At 36.6% G+C, this 18,345-nt stretch overlaps 1 protein-coding gene across 1 annotated transcript; it reads right to left on the bottom strand.

The window, feature by feature from the left end:
* Window positions 1-17,435: 17,435 nt before the first annotated feature.
* On the bottom strand, window positions 17,436-18,053 carry LOC108287107 (apoptosis regulator BAX-like). Its single transcript, XM_037730211.1, has one exon. The coding sequence runs from the start codon at window positions 18,022-18,024 to the stop codon at window positions 17,593-17,595; it is 432 nt and encodes a 143-aa protein (XP_037586139.1). The 5' UTR covers window positions 18,025-18,053; the 3' UTR covers window positions 17,436-17,592.
* Between the last annotated feature and the right edge of the window lie 292 nt (window positions 18,054-18,345).

Below are 18,345 nucleotides of genomic sequence, written 5' to 3'. Positions count from 1 at the left end.
AACTCTAATGCCAGTAACAACCTCTCCCAATTATTAGGACACACAGAGTTTTCTAATCAGAAATTTCCAGCCTGCCCCCCTGAAATTTCCAAAATATATCTAGGTTATAATACAACCCAACCAAGAACCATTAGTATAGGCAAATCAATCTTCAGTTAACGAATTGAGGACATGCTTCTGTTTTATGATTAAATATCCCACATTTTCCAGTTACATTCCAAGAATACCATAGAAAGACTGAAACACATACATATATTCACATACGACACATACACATGTACACATTGGGAGAAGAGTGTTAGGGAAAGTATGGGACAAGTATAATAATAGAAGAGCTACCAAAATGCTTTATATCACTAAGTAGATGCATGTTACTTTATAAGTCTAAAATGGAATATCAAGTTTTATTTACTGGTCTAAATATTATACTTTCATGTATATAATTCATGGTGCTAAAAATTTCAGATAGCATACAAGAAGAACACCAATTAGAACCTAATGATACTCTAACATTATGGACAAAGATATAGAAAGTATAACAATTAACAGAGAGGGAAAAGGTCAAAATAAATTTAGAGAATGAAATGCTTTTCTTATTACACCATATTTGCAAACTGAGTTGCAATAGTTGACCTCCCTTGGACTCAAAATTCTAGCCATTTAGATGAGTTCTTCTCCTAGCAAATATAATAATAATTCAAAAACTTCTTATTTGGGCAGTCATACTACATTAAAAGTGTCCGTAGAAACTCTAAGGATCTTCAAGAAAAGAATAAACTGGCTTTCCCTTTTTGGTGCATCCATATTATCATGCATATATTAAAGAATATAATGCAAATAACTCTTGAGTTTCTTCCAAAAGAAAATGGAGAGGAAAAAGGAGAGGCACAGAAGGAAAACAGGATTGTCATCTCCAAAGGCAGAGGATTGAAGAAAAATGGAATGTCTATCATGCCTAACTGCATTCACAGACTGCTTATACTTGTCTTATAACCTGAACACGCTGAAAAGGCTTTTAGCCACTGCATAAATTATTTGTCCTTGGGAAGAAGCAATAAAGAACTAGAGGAGTCTCAGCAGGCTGAAGTATCCAGACAGAGCTAGATTTATGGGGAAATTACTTACTAATAATTATAATAATTACTACTGAGAGAAAAAGATGAAAATCACTTCCCTCTCTTATGCTCTGAACATCATTTCCTGTGTCTTCTTGGAATACATTTTCACATTTTTCATCAACCTCCCACAACCATTTAACTTGCTGACCTGTCTTCCCTTCTAATTTTTCCTACATTTTCTTTTCAGATTGATCTTAAGTTGCTCTCTATAGTTACTCCAGGGGAAAAATATATAAACTGTGAATCCTACCAAGTTTAAGTTACCTGGCTTACTTTCAAAGTCCTTAACAGATTGCTCTATCCAATATTTTCATCTGCATTTTTTACCACTCCCTGAAATGAGTTTTTTCCACTGTTCCACTCAAGCCTATGTGCTAACTATAGTTACCAATTCTAACAAAGCAGCTGCAAGTATAGTGGAGGAATATTCTGGATCCTCCATTTAGCAATCTAACATAAAATTAGTTCACTGTTGTGCTCTCAAGTTGTAATGTTAGCGTGTCATTTTACTATTTCTTATCTTTTGAATACAGTGACCAGGAATAACTAGATATTTCATTTGTCAAGAGTCTTTATCTTGCTTTTTGTCATTGCTGTGGAAGATCAATGTCATTTACATATTCAACTGAAATATTGATGCTCAGTGGTAGTATGGACAGGAAATTATTTGAGTGTCAAGAAGTTGAGCTAAATGTCACAAAGAGAGAGGTGCTCAAAAAGACAGGGTGTTCCAGGACAAAATTTTGAAAGTTAAAGATTATAAAGGATAAGCCTCATTATCCCATTTTTTTCCAATCCAATAATTATTTCTATAATTGTGATCAAGTAATATAAGATGTTACTATGTTACAATGTAGTTAAGTTTAGGAAAATATTCTGAAAACTTGCCTTAGAAGAAAAGTTTACCTTTGGTCGTACTATCTTACTTTGGAGCTAGTATGGACACATCAACAGCTCTAGTTCCTGTAGTTCCAAAAAGAAGCTTCATGAAATCTTCTAAATTTCCTGAGGCAGACTAGTTCTTCTTTTTATTATTTTTGAGTTTATACAGAACTCCAAAGAGACACTGTTACCATAAAAGTAGACATAGGTGCTTACACATTTCATGTACACTGAATCTAATTATGTTTACTCATGCTTTTTCTTCCATCTGGAATATTACTATGGCTCTTAAGTACCACGGAAAGCCCTATAAATTGTTCGAGGATTAGCTCAGTCTTGCTTTTTGGTTTGTTTTCATGAGTTTCTACTAAATAAGAAAGATTATCTGATTAACAGAATGGAAACTAACGAAAGTAGTTGTTTTTACCTCATGGATATATAATGCCCAAAAATAAAGAATAAAACTTTATAAAGGATTCAAACACAAGGTTAAGTATTCAGACTACCCCATCTTTTCCCTGCTTATCGTTGATATCTTCTCTGCTTTTCTTTGAAAATGTATTCAGTCTGTTTGTTGTATAATAAAGCATATGTCTGATATTTGTCCCTGGTTCCTGGGGGATAACCTCTAAATCCTTGGAATTTTCCAAATAATATGAGTGTCTTTGTTGTTCACAGTTAGCCCTTAGATCATACTTGAGTCTGTGCTGAGGAGATGACTCAGGATAGGGATATGTTATGACAGAAAGATGAATCGTGATTAGAGGGTTACAGCTTTGAGCCACTTGATATCAGCCTAGCCTTTCAACTGACAGGAGGATAGAAGGGCTGGAGGTTGAGTTGAATCACATGGTCAAGAATTTAATCAATAATGCCTACATAATGAAGCCCATACAAAAACTCCAGACACTGAGCACAGTAGAGCTTCCTGGTGAGGAAAGACATGATATGCTGGGAGGGTAATGAACACTTATTCCACGCGGAAAGACATAGAAGCTCTGTATTCCAGACCTTCTCAGACCTTGCCATGTGTGTCTCTTCATTTGGCTGGTCTTGACTTGTATCCTTTATAATAAAAATGGCATGACAAATTTAGTGCTTTTCTGAGTCCTGTGAATCAGAATGATTGAACAGGAGGCGGTTGTTAGTGGGAACCTCCAAATATGTAGCCAGTCGGTTAGAAGTATTGGTTGTCTGGGGATACCTGAAGTGTAGCAGGTATCTGAGGTGAAAGTCATCTTGTGAAGAACCAAGCCAGCACTGAATTGCAGTACACTAGTTGGTGTTAGAATATTCATCCTTCTCTTTTCAGGTCTGATATTTCTGCTTGCATATTGCTTCTTTACTCTCCAATAATGCATGAGGCCTTAACTTGATAGGCACCTTTGGAATATTTTAATTTCTTTTGTTGAGGCACAAAGATTACCAGAGCCTACTTCCTATCTTTTCAACTGCACAGGCAAACCTCAGTGACCTCTGACAATGTTTCAATGTTTTTCTCAATTTTGACAAAGAAGTAGAATTAGACTAAGTAAAGAATTATTTTTTTACTTAGAGGAACTTTCAAGTGGCAAACTGTGTTTTCTACATCCTCTTCTCAAAGGTTCAACATCTAATACAAAGATTTTCCCTGCATATCTTGTGGGTCCATTTTTATGCCTTAGTGTTCTGAAAATGAAAACAACAAAAACCTTTGCTTTCCAGATGAAAGTGAGCCTATTCATCCCATCAAAAACATACAATATAATCTAAAATCAATACTTTTATGTGACAATATGAACCATTTTTACATTAACAAATGTATTAACACTATTGGCTCTAAATCTGAACCTTCTTACCATGGGATATAAAGTCCTGCTCCTTCACAAATCTGTTTATGTACAAACTATGTACTTCCAAGCGCTCAATTGAGCAAGGTGTAATAATTTTCTCATCAATCAAATAGTGAACAAACCAAAATTAATGGTTTAGTGAATTACAAAGAAAAATGCTCCTTAGTCCAGTTCATATGTCTCAAATTTTAAATCAATGAATATTACAGCTGTTTGAATGCCCAACTAGGATCCTAAGACAAAGTCTCATTGAAAAGTTGATATGTCAATGTCATGAACAATAAGAGAGACAAACTCTCCTGATCTGTCCCTACTCAATAACACATGATTTTGGAGACCATTTCCTTATTATTAAATGGTTCAGTCTCTTAGTATCTCTGAGATTGATCTCCTGAAAGACAGAGAATACGATGGGCCCAGCTTGCACACTATCAGTTCAATGAGTGGTGAATAAAGAACCTGGGATTACTTTGTACCAGTTTTGGTCAGATCAGTTTACCAGATATTTTAAGGTGGGAACTTGAAAGGATACAGGCTCAGAGGCAAAAGCTATCAGGATTACAACTGCACAGAGACCTACCTCATAATGTATTTATTAATTATTATTATTGGTGCTGTTATTTGTTAGTTTTCCTATAAGTATTACCTCCACAGTAATGTGAAATATTTTACATTTATCATCCAGGATTGACACAGTGCAGACCCTACAATGGATGATTAATAAACCATTGCTGATTGATTATTAGAAAATGAGATTATGCTTAAATCTTTGTCCATGGTGAGTATTTGGGAGATGATTATTTTAAAATGATCTGGAAAACAAAGAACATCTAATCAGAATATATCACAATATGTGCCAAAATGCAAAACATATAGTAACTGAGAACTGGTGTGATATAGTGAAAAGGGCCTGTGGTTAACAAGGTAAAAGACTGAGATACAATTTATACATCAGCATTATCTATTTTTTTTTATTATCAAGTTATCTTCTGATCCTCAGTTTCTTTATTGTTAAGTAAGAGATTTTGGGGAAATGAATTTCAAGTTGCCTTTAAATACTTCCCTATAAATATAAAATGTTATGTTGTCCAATATAATAATTTTAATGCTCTAAGTTAATATTAAAGAAATATCAATGTTCTAGAAACATAATGAAGGAAGGCATGAAGAAAGAAATTTTAAAAAGACATGTATTTACTGTGCCCTATAGTTTTTATTATGTAACTTTTTAAGGTATTCTTAGCTACATTACTTACTTTTATCCTCATAACTATTCCATCAAAACTGGCTGAAGCATTCAATGAATATATTGGATTGCATAACTGAAAAGTCTTTAGCCTAGACTAAGGCCACAACCTAGATTCAGAGTCTAACAAAAGAGCATCCAGGTTGTATTAATCAGCAAGCTGTGCTCTTCCATGGGTTGCCTTCATTTTCAGAAGGGTGTTTCCCCTCCGAGTGGCATGATCACTGTAGCAGATCCTGCCTACCATCCTGCAGTTTTTTCACCATATGAAAAAAAGAACAGCTTAAAACCAAGATTTTGGGGATATCACGTGCCCAAATCAGACCCCATGTTTATCGCTGAACCAGCCATAGTTACCCAATCAATGAAATACATTGATTTGTTCTCCATCTATTTGCTGTATCACAGGTAACATAAAATGCATTAAATGGAGTGGGGAAAAGTGCAGAAAATTCTAGGCACTATTTTTGGAATTAGAAAGCAGAAGTTAGACAGAATAGTGGATTCATTCATTCAATAAATGTTTAATGGCCACTGTCCATAAGCTGGACACCGTACTAGGCACTGGGGATATTGTACTAAATGATTAGACAATGTCTTCTGCTTTAATGCAGAACAAGTTGGTGGGATTGGGAGACAATCTATTTTAAGAGTTTATTACTATTTCTGTTTCTTCAGGATCCCAGAGAGAAGGCAAATGCATTGAAGTAGGCCCCGTATTTTATGCCACATTTCCCACAGATTTCCCACATTTTAAATTCATAAGCAGCATGGGAACCAGAGGCTAAGAAGCTGTGTTGAAAGTGGTGCCTAAAGTATGTATTAATAGAATGGAAATGTAGACATAACTCAAAATGTAAAATGAGGCTAAATGGAGTTTAAATGTTTACTATTCTAGCTTTATTCAGAAAATGTTACAAGTAAAAATTGACTGAAAGCACTTCAAATTTCTACGTAGAAGCGGTAATGTCCTTTACACTATTTAAGTAATCCAATTGTTCTATTTCTTACTCTTTATTTTTAATATTGTTTACTCTGTTTTCTACATTATATATATACATAATTTTGTTTGTTATTTTTGGCCTCTATAAACATATATCTTACAGTCAAAATGATATGATTTAATAATTTAACTACTCTCATTAACATTTTTTTTTTCTAGTCCAGGGAATTCTTGCCCAGGAAAATAAGATTCCAAATAACTTTATTGTTCATTTTAGGAACTTCCATTAAATCATTTAATAAATGACAAATTATTCAACTTCTAAATAGATAATGTCAAAGAACTGTTTGCTACCTAGGATTTCAAGATTATTTATATCCTCAACTTAAAATTCCTACCTTACTGTGTCTGTCAATCCTCAACTATTAAATCATGGACCTCATCTTAATGAAGCCCCTGCTTCAAAAGATCCACCTAAAACTAGGCTCTAAAACCATACAGCTTTTCTGCCTCTGCTCTCTCTACTTACAGATACTGCTAAGGCTCTATCAAGGTACTGAGCTCTCTTACAAGCTTTGCCTCAAAAGGTGGTTTTGTTGGATTTTTGTGCAGCCAGAGAGAGTTTAACCACTCTGATTCTAACATGGAGTTTCTACATATACGTGGTGAAATGGTTTATGAATGAATTGCAGGTTCATTCAGATTCTGAATAGCTCACACTTTATAGTACTGTAGTTAAGCTATAAAAACTCTGTAGCAAATTATCAAGAATCATGTGAACACATGGACACAGGGAGGGGAGCACTACACACTGGGGTCAGTTGGGGGGAAATAGGGGAGGGAGGGTGGGGGGAGGGGAACAGGGGAGAGATAGCAGGGGGAGAAATGCCAGATGTAGGTGATGGGGAGGAAGGCAGCAAATCACACTGCCATGTGTGTTCCTATGCAACAATTTTGCATGTTCTTCACATGTACCCCAAAACCTAAAATGCAATAAAATAAATAAATGGGAAAAAAAAAAGAATCATGTTAATAAAACTCTCAAGGCTCTATAATTTTCACATGATTTCTGTTGTCTTCTTAAATAGTATTTTAAAGACTTCTGAAGAAAGAAGTGTGTACGGTCTGAAAGGAAATGTGTAAATCATTTGCAGACGAATGAAATTTAAACTGACCAATGATTACTCATTGATACTTGATGGAAAGTACTGTATCTAGGATTATAAATTTAGATTCTTTATGAACTGTTTTGTGATGAAGTATAGAAAGTCAATCCTCGAAAGTCCTTAAAGGGCTTTTGTGCAGTCTTTTATTTTTCTCAGCAGCTGTAAGCGCAAAAATCCTTCTTGACATTAATGCAAGATAAAGGGGTATCAAAAACACCATCTAGTGTCCAAGGAATATTTACTTTAAGCATTTTGGTTTATTTAAGTAATTGCAAGCAATGGCTTGTCTTACTGTTTTACTGCCTGCTCAAGGGAATTGCCTTCCTAAAACTTAAGCTGATTTTTTTTTTTTTTGATGTGTGGTTAAAATGTCAATTTTCCATGATTACATTAATCTCAGTGCCAGGATTAGAACTTAAAATTTAGAGTCTCAGCCTAGAGTCGATTAGACAAGAGAAGAATTATAGCATTGACTACTCTGTCTTCCAGAAAGAAATAATGCAAATAGGTACAGCCTTAGGGTAGCAAAATTATACACGGGCCTCTCAAAGTCTTGATATCTCAGGGGGCTTTTTGTATCGAGAGAAGGTAAATTCAATGAATACTTGGCAAAATAAGTGGCAATCTTTAAATTCTATCAGCAGTCTTTGCCTTTGAGAGAAAAAGGTTTTTTTTTTCACACAGACAGAGGGGAAATCCACAACTGCATCCTATGGCAAGGTATTCCAAAGACAGCAATAGTTCAGATGGAAAAAAAAAAAAACAAAAAAAAGGACAGAAGGTAGCCTGGTGATTTGGGGCTTGCACCTACTGGGCAGTTAGACAGAATAGATTGTGAAATGCTTTTGCAGACAACAATGCCCTATAAAAATGCCAGCCCATTAATCATGGATGATTTTAATTACTGTGATATTGATTAGTATAGCAACTATGCAAAATCTAAGCCAGACATTTTGCTTTCCTGAGCTTGCTTTTTTTTTTTCTCTCCTCCCAGTTTTATGAACAGCTGGCTTAACCAAAGACTATTTTAAGACCAAAAAAAGAGCAAACATGAATAAAATAAAGTTGAAGGTTGTAGAGGGGTACAATAAGAAGTTATTGAATAAAAGGGAATTCTGGTTTCTCTTAGAAAACTTGGATTCTTCAAAAATGCTCTGCAAAGTATTATGCCTGTAGGGAATGATCAGTCAATTTATTATAGTAAATGCATGATTGGTTCTACTTGATTTTATATCCTAGATAGAGGATTTGTAGTTATTTTAAAATACATACACTTGATGTATTATTTAAAGTATGTATGTACATCCTGTATTTGGAGGCCTATTCTCTCTACTTTTGTAGAAACATTGTCTTCCTACGCATGATTTAAGTTCATGCAAATAGCAGTCCTTTGATTTCAGTGAAATAATATATCTGATATCATGTCAGATTCACATATGTAAGTACAATGCAACTCAGATGTAGACAGAAGCAGTAACTTCTTTAGCTTTCTATAACTGGTCTAATGGTCCACATAAACACATAACCTATTGCAGAGTAGTAAGTAAAATTTGGATTTAAAAACTTCAAACTTTCCATTTAATATTACTAATTGCTTTTGGTTTTAAATTCTCTCTTAATTGATTTAAGATTTCAGATAAATGCTCAAGATTTCAGATTTAAATTTTCTGCCCTCATGGCTTCTCAAGATGACCTCTGCGTGTCTGGAGTGGGAATCGCAATAGATCTTATGGAGGGTGAAGAAGGAAGAGGCCAAAAAATACTTGATGTTCTTACATGTTAGCCCTTACTCTGCCTTTCAAGGAAGATTATTTAAAAAGCTAGGTCTCGTCATTTTTGTGGTCCCCGAATTGATAAGTCTCAAGATGTTTCAGGTACTAAATAACAGTAAACTGGCACCTGATGATGAATTCCCAACTTTTCTCCTTCTGGTCATAAAAATCTCTGTACACTGCAATCTCCTCATTCTCAGCTCCAGCTAAAGTCTATTCATCTAGCATATCTTTGCTTTTCCACAAGAACATGAAGAAACTTTGGGGTCCTCTACCTTCTCCAGTAGGCTAAGGGGAGCCAGGATCCCTGTCTTAGGCTCATCGATCCAGCCTCTTCCCCAGGATTCACTCACAAATCAATCTGATCTCTTCTCCCATGATCAGACTGGCTCTGAGACAAGTGAGGATCTTGTCATATAGGATCGCAGCCCCTCAGGGGCTCTCCTACGGAAACCTGGCTTCTCATGAGGGTAGTGAGGTAGGCTGAAAAATGAGAACACTGATGTGAGATTTGTCTAACCCCTTTTCATGTCATTCCCTCCTTTTCTCAGAGGGACAGTACATTCAAAGCAATAAGCTTAAAAGTATATAATAATGCATCTGAAAATTTTATAAAAATAATTTTTCATTTTAATAACACATTTTTATGCTAAAATATGCTAAAGTGTCTTATTTAATCTTCACAGCAAGCTTGTAAATAGATACCAAATATAGTCACTATAGTGAGAGGTTTATGTATTCAAGAAGGTTAAATAATTTTTCTAGTATCACACAGCTAATATATGTTATTCATATCCACCTATGTCTGACTTCAGAATGACATCCTTAAGTTCTATGATCAAATGGAAGAGGGCAAAGAAATGATTCACGCATATCTATACCCCCATGGTAAAAAAAAAAAAAAAATCCAGAAAAAGAAGACAAAACCATGCAAACATAAAAACTTAAAAAGAGTTTATAAGTTGTAACATGACACAATAATTGTTGGAATTTGTAATGCATGTGTTGAGCCAATAGCAGTAGGAAAATCATTTAGCAAATATAGAATATTAATACTTTTTTAGCATTCGTAAGGACACCCATATGTAGACATAAATAAATTCCTAGATCTTGTATACAAATATTAATATTAAGTCACTTTGTACCTGAAATATCTAAAGCAGATTTCGTTTCTCACACGAAATTTTAATAAAATATAGAGAACTGGAAGTGTTTCCAGGGAAAGGTCCTAAAGCTGGATATGTTGGATGGATTATGTGACTAGTTTGAAAGGAGTAATTACTTCATCACCAGGGAAAATGGATTGCAGGTGACCTGTGACACGTGGTTGTCCGCAGCATGCAGGTTCTTAACAGTGAGTAGGACTGAGAATTCAAGTGGCTGCGGTAAATGAGCATTAGGATGGCAATGAGGAAAACAGACACCGAGGAGATCTGGCTTCTTCTGCTTGAACTGGGTAGCATGAAGAGAGAAAATTATAGCTCAGGGCTGTAAATACTTGGCTTTATTCTGCTTCCCAAACTCACCTGTGACAATAGGGTTTAGTCTTATTTGAATCTTTTAAAAGAATCTCTTATCTTCCATAGCCTCTGAGTGAGATAACAATAAATCAGACACAGAAACCAATTTGAGGAGTTACAGAATTACACAGTAATTTGAACTCCTGACCTTGCCAGGTCTCTTATGTGAAAGTCAGGGCACTGACTGGGAAAGACTGAGCCTCTCAGAATCATAAGGAAATATTTGGGAGAATTATAATAAAAATAAGTCTTAAAAACTCCATATCCCATTGATGTTTCCTTGCCTACAGAAGTAGCTGCTCTTCCCTTTTCTATAAAAAGAAAGTCATTCCTTGCTTGAAGACAGTGAAATGATCTTACCTACATCACTCAGGGTCCAGCAACAAAAGACAGAAACCATACCAATTACTTGAACAGACAGATAATTTAATATAAAGATTGCTAAGTAGAAAAATAATAGTAAGCAAGGTAACTGAAAGGATAAAATGAGAACTATGAGGTACTATAAAGTTGGGGCTGCAAAAGACAGCTTTTGTCCCTAAGTCTGAGGGAACAAAGGGAATGGTTAGCATTATTAAAACTTAGAAATTTTCAGGAAGTAAGTCTGAGAATTTGGGACCCAGACCTTTGAAGAGGGGATGTCAACCACCTCAGGCTGGTGAGTTAAAGTGGGTGCATAATAAAGTTGGCTATACCAGTGCTGGGAAAATTGCCCAATGGATATAGCTGCTTCCACTGGAAGAAGCTGCCAGGTGGAGAACCATGGCTCAGGTTACCCTTACAGGAACCAGAAGCAAACAGTAAATTCACATGCAGGAAACCGGAAGAAGAAAGAAGCTTCCCTTTCCTATAGGCTCGCAGTCTCTTTCTAGTGCACCCTTATTGCATATCCTAGTACAAAGCCCCATAGCCAACCAGCAATGTATTTGCAGAGACCCAGCTCCAGCATCATGAAGAGTACAGAAGGGTAGGTTGGAAGCCGACAGACAATCCCTTAGTAACTGTCACATCACCTTAGGCGTTACTTCAAAGGACTTGTAGATTATCCTTATGCCCTGTTGTTCCCACCCCTTGTGACTTTCAAACTCATAACTAGACTTACATCCTAACAAGCCTCAGAAGGACAAATGCAAAGTCTGACTTGAAAGGAGATGGTGCACATATCAGAAAGAAATAGCTGCAAGGTTTCCCTCATTTATACAATCACATACTTAGGGAATATGTATAAGAATGGATTCTGTGGCTTCTGACAAGGGAAGAATGAACATATTAGAGAAGCTGAATTTATCATTAAAGATGCACATACACAAAATTTTGAATTCAGTTCCATCTCCAGCACTAACAAGCTTTGTGACCCTGGACAAGATGATTTATTGTTCTTGGCTTAATTTCTCACACCTATAAAATGAGTAAAACAATTATATTGGCCCATGAGACTATTGCAGAGGTTAAATTAACGTATATGTGTATCTGTTTAGAGAAGTATCCAGAGCATAGTATTATAAGAATGTTAACAAATAGATTCAGGAAGGTAAAAGCAACTTGAATTGTCAGATGTTTAAATGAAAGTTAGATACAGCAGTTGCCTAAATTAAATCAAGTTATTCGAAATTCCTTGTATAATATAATGGACAATCTAACAATATAAGGAAATGGGAGTTCTGAAGTACATTTTTTATGACCTATTCTCCCACTCTCGTCTATATCACCCTGTAGGGTCACCAAATAAATATTATTCTAGGCTTCTAAAGGGATTTGCAGCCATTTACCAAGATGGGTCTATGTTTTACACAAAGGAAAGAAAGTAACCTCGGTTTTCAAGGGTTACCATACAATGGCTCCCAATTAGCAATAATACTTGGATTTTCCTATGTTACTGACCTGTACCTGAGTAAGAGTGTATACAAAGAAAGTAATACAGAGTTCTGCTTGAGTTCAGCTCTTACAGCATGCCTATAAAACAACTCTCTGTTTATTTCTATCATTTTTGATTGCATAATTGGAACTGGTTTACATAATAACATAATTGACAGCTAAACAATTCCCACACTGATTTCCTCACTTGTAGAATGAGGACTATTTTGCTGATAAGACCTAGGTGAAAGTCCTTGAATGTCCCCACTCCACCAAAATGATAAACGAAATTCAATCTTGCATCCCTGGTGAACCACAAATACTAGTGCCACCGTAAGTCTTGAAAGATGCCCAGGTGGTGATTTCTCTCATGTCTCAATTTAAGTAGCAGAAGATAGATTGCTGTTGCGAAGAGAAGATGGATTGGTCTTGGATAAGGAGAGTGAATTATTTTAAACTTGATCAGGGAATTAAATGCAATTGGACTGCTGTTCCTCCTGTGACAGCTTTATTCCAGCAAATCAACATTCTGCTGATAACTGATCAGCAGTTTTGAAAGCGCAAATTCTTTTTCTTTCCCTGTCTTAATAAGCAGATGCAGTTTACCTTCAGGTCAGAAGTACACTTTGCTAGTTCACCTCTGGCTCTCTGCATAAACTGGCTCTAAGAATCTTGATTATCTTACTACTCTATAAGATATTAGATGGGTCCACTGCATAGATAACATTGTGCTGACTGAATTTGGTAAGCAGAAATGTTGTAAAGGCCTATACATACATATAGAGGTGTGGGTGTGTGTATGCCTGTGTGTGTGTGTGTGTGTGTGTGTGTGTGTGCTGGACAATGGGAGATGAACATCACAAAAACTCAGGGTGCTATCTTAAGGTTGGACGGTGGTCTGGGGATGTTGAAGTAACCAACTAAGGTAAAAACAATTGACTTAATAGTACACAACTATTACTCACCAGCTTCCTCAGTACTGGAGGGAAGGGGTGTTAGTCATGGTGGGAGTTGACAGTATGTGATTTTAAATCAGAGTCTAAGGATAGCAAGCATGAGGGCTTGTGTCTGTAATCACAACTACTCAGGAAGCTAAGCCAGGAGTATCACTTGAGGCCAGGAGTTTGAGATCGGCCTCGGCAACATAGCAAGACCCTCATATCTCTCTCTCTCTCCCTCTCTCTCTCTCTCTATATATATATATATATGTATATATACGTATATATATACACATATATGTGTATATATATACGTATATATACATATATATAATGCAATATATATAGAGAGAGATTATATATATCTGTATCTATATCTATCTATATCTATCTATATATAGATATATATAATCAGCCAGGGTGGCAGATACCTGCAGTCCTAGCTACTCAGGAAGCTGAGGTGGGAGGATCCCTTGAGCTCAGCAGTTTGAGACCAGCCTGGACAATACAAAGTCCAATTATATCACTTTATTCCATTCTTCACAACCTTACAACAGTTCTCTAATTACCTAAATCTTGTATTAAATTTCTACCTGCTTAAAAACAGAAGGTTCTGTTATTGCACTAAAACTTGATGGGTACTTAATTGCTGCTATGAACAAATTACGACAAATTTAGCAGATTCACACAAAACCCATTTATTATCATACAGTTCTGGTTGACAAAAGTCTGAAATGGGCCTCACTGGGCTAAAATCAAGGCATCCACTGGCTGCATTCCCTTTTGAAGCACCCAGAGGAAAATTTACTTTCTTAGTTTTTCCAGTGTCTAGAGGCTGCCACGGTCCTTGGCTAGGTCCCCGTTCCATCCTCAAGGCCAGCAATGTTCTCTCTAGGCTTTCTCACATTGTATCACTCTGAGCTAACTCTCCTACTTCTCTCACTTATAAGGATCCCTGTGATTACACTGGAGCATCCCAGATAATCTAGGGTAATCTTTCCATTCCACAGTCCCCTGATAAGCAAATTTAATTTCATCTTTACCTTAATTCCTCCTTTCCCTGTAACATAATACATTCATAAGCTCTGGGGGATAGAATGTGGTCATCTTTGGAGAGTCATACTTTGAATACCACAGACACCTTTTTTCTACCCCAAACCTCATGTTTCCATGAAAAAGAAGTTCCATTTGGTAAGTTTCTTGGTCCCTTTTTGACCTCCTAGAATTCAAGTTTTACTGAAGTTGAAAGCCATAAATGAGCACACATGGCTCACATCCTTCTATATTCCCATGGGTCTCTGGTGGGGTTCTGAGAGCATGCATGGTGCTATCTGTAAAATGGTACCTGGGGAAGCAGGAAGCTTTGTTACTAGCTGGATGATTAATCCTGGGGTGCCTAATCCAGGGTCAAGTGATAATCAGACCTTTACCAATGTATACAAAGTACATTACCTACAAATTCTCATCAGTGGTTAAATATGATATCTCCAACTATCTCACCAGTGTCTACATCTCAATGGATTCTCAGCTCTGACATATAAAATAGGAGTGTCATATATTATCTCCATAATGTGCCAAAAGAAAATGATAATACCTGCTACATAGGTGGTTATAAGCATTAAAAGTTCTATATATTTAAATGCTCAAAATAAGTAACTCCTTAACAAATAATAGGTACATTAATACTATGATTATGTAGACTAGTGAAAGAGGATAAGCAGAAATAACTAAAGGTATTAGGTATCAAATAAAGTGGGGTTTGTAGAACTATTTCATGACATGCTAAATAGAAGTGAGTTTTTAAAATAAAATCATAATTACTGTATATTCAGCTTCAATATATCCTTTTCTTATCACTAAGAATATCAAGGCGAATAGGTAAAACTTTTTCTGGAATGCTTTGCCCTTATCATTCTTTGTAAAAGTGCTTTCAAGTCTTCAAGGCCAGTCTAAATTGCCAAGTCTATTATGAGAGGGTTTGTATTAGTCAATTGAATTAAATATAATAAACTGACAAGGCTGTAACATGAGGTGTATATAAGTATTTCTAGTGATCTGGTATGTCTATCATCTATACATGACAATTTTGTTCTATTTCTTTTAGAGTAAAAACTACCAAAAAGGCATCACCTATTTCTGTGCCTTCAGAAATAATACAGTATGAAGTTTACTATGGCATTTTATTGATCAATTTTTGTCATAATTATGATTAGATAATTTATTAAGTAGATCTATAGAGGGCCATTGCATGAGTTCTTTTCTGACCTATATGTTTAATTTTTGGAATAAATTTTCTACATTTTTGATTTGTCAATTTGTATACTTTAATAAAAACTGAATACACTTTTTTGCAAGACAAAATTATTAAATAAAGAAAACAGATGCCATTTCTAAAGGTACGTTGTTATACTGAGTAACACTTTTAAATTACATTGATTATTACACTTGGACTTTTCAGCTGCATTTCATTAATTTTACTTTTTTGCATTAGTAACCATTTTAATATTTTTTCAAGTGTAGCTCATTATATTTAAAGTGTCATAAAGTTTGTTAGCTGACTGTGCTAGAACCTCTACCAACCTTCTACCCCCAAAGCTTGACTAACTCTCACTAGCTCCTTCACAATGACTTATATACCCCTTCATCCAGGTAGAGTTCTCTGAGTATCCCTTAAACTTTCTTGGGTACCCTTTCTGTGCAACTCCACATATTTCTCTTATCAATTGCCCTTGTTTTTGCTATCATTTGTTTATTTTTCTGTCTCTCTTAGTAGAAGGTAATGTCCCCCATAGCAGAAAAGCATGTAAGCTTGCTCGTCATTTTATTCAAAGTATCTAGCATAGTACCTTACACATTATGTTCCATTTACACAGTAAGATGCATGATACTTACTATTTACTTTTTTAAGACTATCAAATATTTATCACTGACAGTGATTCGTATGGAGACAAGCACTATTGAGGTGGTCTTGTTGCAACACAAATGGCACATTTTAGTGTATGTACTGCATTCACGATCAGAAACTTATTGTAATGGCTACATTTATATTAATGTCAAAAAAAGACAAAAATCTTTCATTAACTTCTCACTTTGAGTGGTAATTTGAATATGATATAGTAATAGGCTGACTTCCTCTTTCCCCAGGAAACCAAAAACCATAGCTTCAGGATCACCAGGAAGCAGCCAAAGCAGCAAAGCGAGAGCTTTCCTCCAGTTACTACATTTTTGTCATTATAACAAGCCCATGAGTCAGTAACTCCTGGTCATTGTCAGTTTCTAGTATTTAACACACAGTTTGAAATGCTGTTTGCTTCCAGCTGATGCTAATTAGTTTGGGTAATATATTAAGCAACTTCGTCAAATGTAATATCCGTCATTCCTCCTCAAATCAGCATACTGTTTATTATATAATTTCTGTGATAGCATTTTTCCTATGATCTGATACTAAGGTCATCCTCATGGTGGAATAAATCAGGCCAACGACTGGATAAATTATAAAATAAGAAGTTTAGATTTCAGACATAACTGCTTCGCTAGGCAGTATGTTCTCTGGGCAGTCAACGGGGCCCTGTCGCCCCTGCCAGGGCACCCAGATTCATCTTTTGAGGCTGGCTTCGCTTCTCTGGTGAGTTAGGACTATGTCAATGGCACCAATCAGGAAGAATTAAACTGCTGTTGATCAGGGGATTCAGAAGTTTCTGCATATCGCAATACAGACAGAAAGTATTTCGTACAGAAAAAAAATTGCAATTATCTGTCCAGAAACCAGAGCAGGTTATCAAAGAGGATGTCTCGGAATTAAGGAATGAATTACAGGGAAAAGATATGCTGGTCGAGAAGTAGTTGACAAAACTGAGGCACTGGCGGCAGATGCTGCAGGACATCAAGGTGTAGCACAAAAGCCACCCGACATCCCTCAGGCTCTTTGGCCTACCTTGAGCAGGTGTCTGCCAATATCCCAGAATCTCTGAAGCTTACTGGAGCAGAAGGGCAAAGGCTGGCCATCTGCATGTGGGTTAGTATGTGAGGCAGCCCTATGCAGGCGATTTGCCATACATCCCTTGTGTTTAACATTTTGGAAGAGCTCTTTGCCAGAGTATGAGATGATTTTAGTTTAATGCCCCCACCGAAATTTTTTTTCATTATTTGTGTGTGTGTGTGTGTGTCCCAAAGGAGGTTTATTACCCCCTCCAGACCACTCCTCCCCATCCTCCCCAGTAATTACAAAAGTAAGAAAAATGCCCACGTCTCCCAATCCCCACCCCTCCCCGAAAAATGCCATAATTTATGGAGGAAAAACAGTCCAAGGCAGCTGGGGGCCTCAGCCCATGTTCTTCCAGATGGTAAGTGAGGCGGTGAGCACTCCAGCCACAAAGATGGTCCCTGTCTGCCACATGGATGTCCCAAAGTAGGAGAGGAGGCTATCCCAACCACCCTGGTCTTGGATCCAGCCCAACAGCCGCTCCCGGAGGAAGTCCAAAGTCCAGCCCATGATGGTTCTGATCAGCTCGGGCACCTTGGCACACAGGGCCTTGAGCACCAGTTTGCTGGCAAAGTAGAAAAAGGCGACAACCCGGCCCCAGTTGAAGTTGCCGTCAGAGAACATGTCAGCTTCCACTCGAAGAAAGACCTCTCGGGGGGAGTTTGTGTCCACAGTGGCAATCATTCCCTGAATCAAAAGGGCCCCTGTCTTCATGATCTGCTCAGAGCTGGTGGGCCCCTCGCCTCTGGGGTGCTCCCCGGACCCGTCCATCACCGCCGCTCCTGCCCCTGCCTCTCGCCGGGTCCTTTTTCATTATTTTTATAAACTGTTAATTTCTTGAGCACATTATAAAATGCCTATAGCTTAAGTAGATCAAATAAAGATATTTTTGGTCTTTAGCAAAGTTTAAACTGTTAATGTGATGACACAGATTCTACTTCATGGGTTTTTGGTGCTTGTTTTTTTTAAATTTTGGGATAACTTTTCATCTTTTTATGTGTATTTCTCACTGTTTGTTTGATCTAAGGGAAAAAATTATAATAGCCTGAGAATCAGGGGATGAGGATTTTGGTTGCAGGCCTTTAATAATAG

This window comes from Cebus imitator, unplaced genomic scaffold (genome assembly GCF_001604975.1).
Source record: "Cebus imitator isolate Cc_AM_T3 unplaced genomic scaffold, Cebus_imitator-1.0 Scaffold336, whole genome shotgun sequence".
NCBI lineage: Eukaryota > Metazoa > Chordata > Mammalia > Primates > Cebidae > Cebus > Cebus imitator.
The sequence above is the reverse complement of the archived record's forward strand: the minus strand, read 5'-3'. Positions and strand labels throughout refer to the sequence as shown.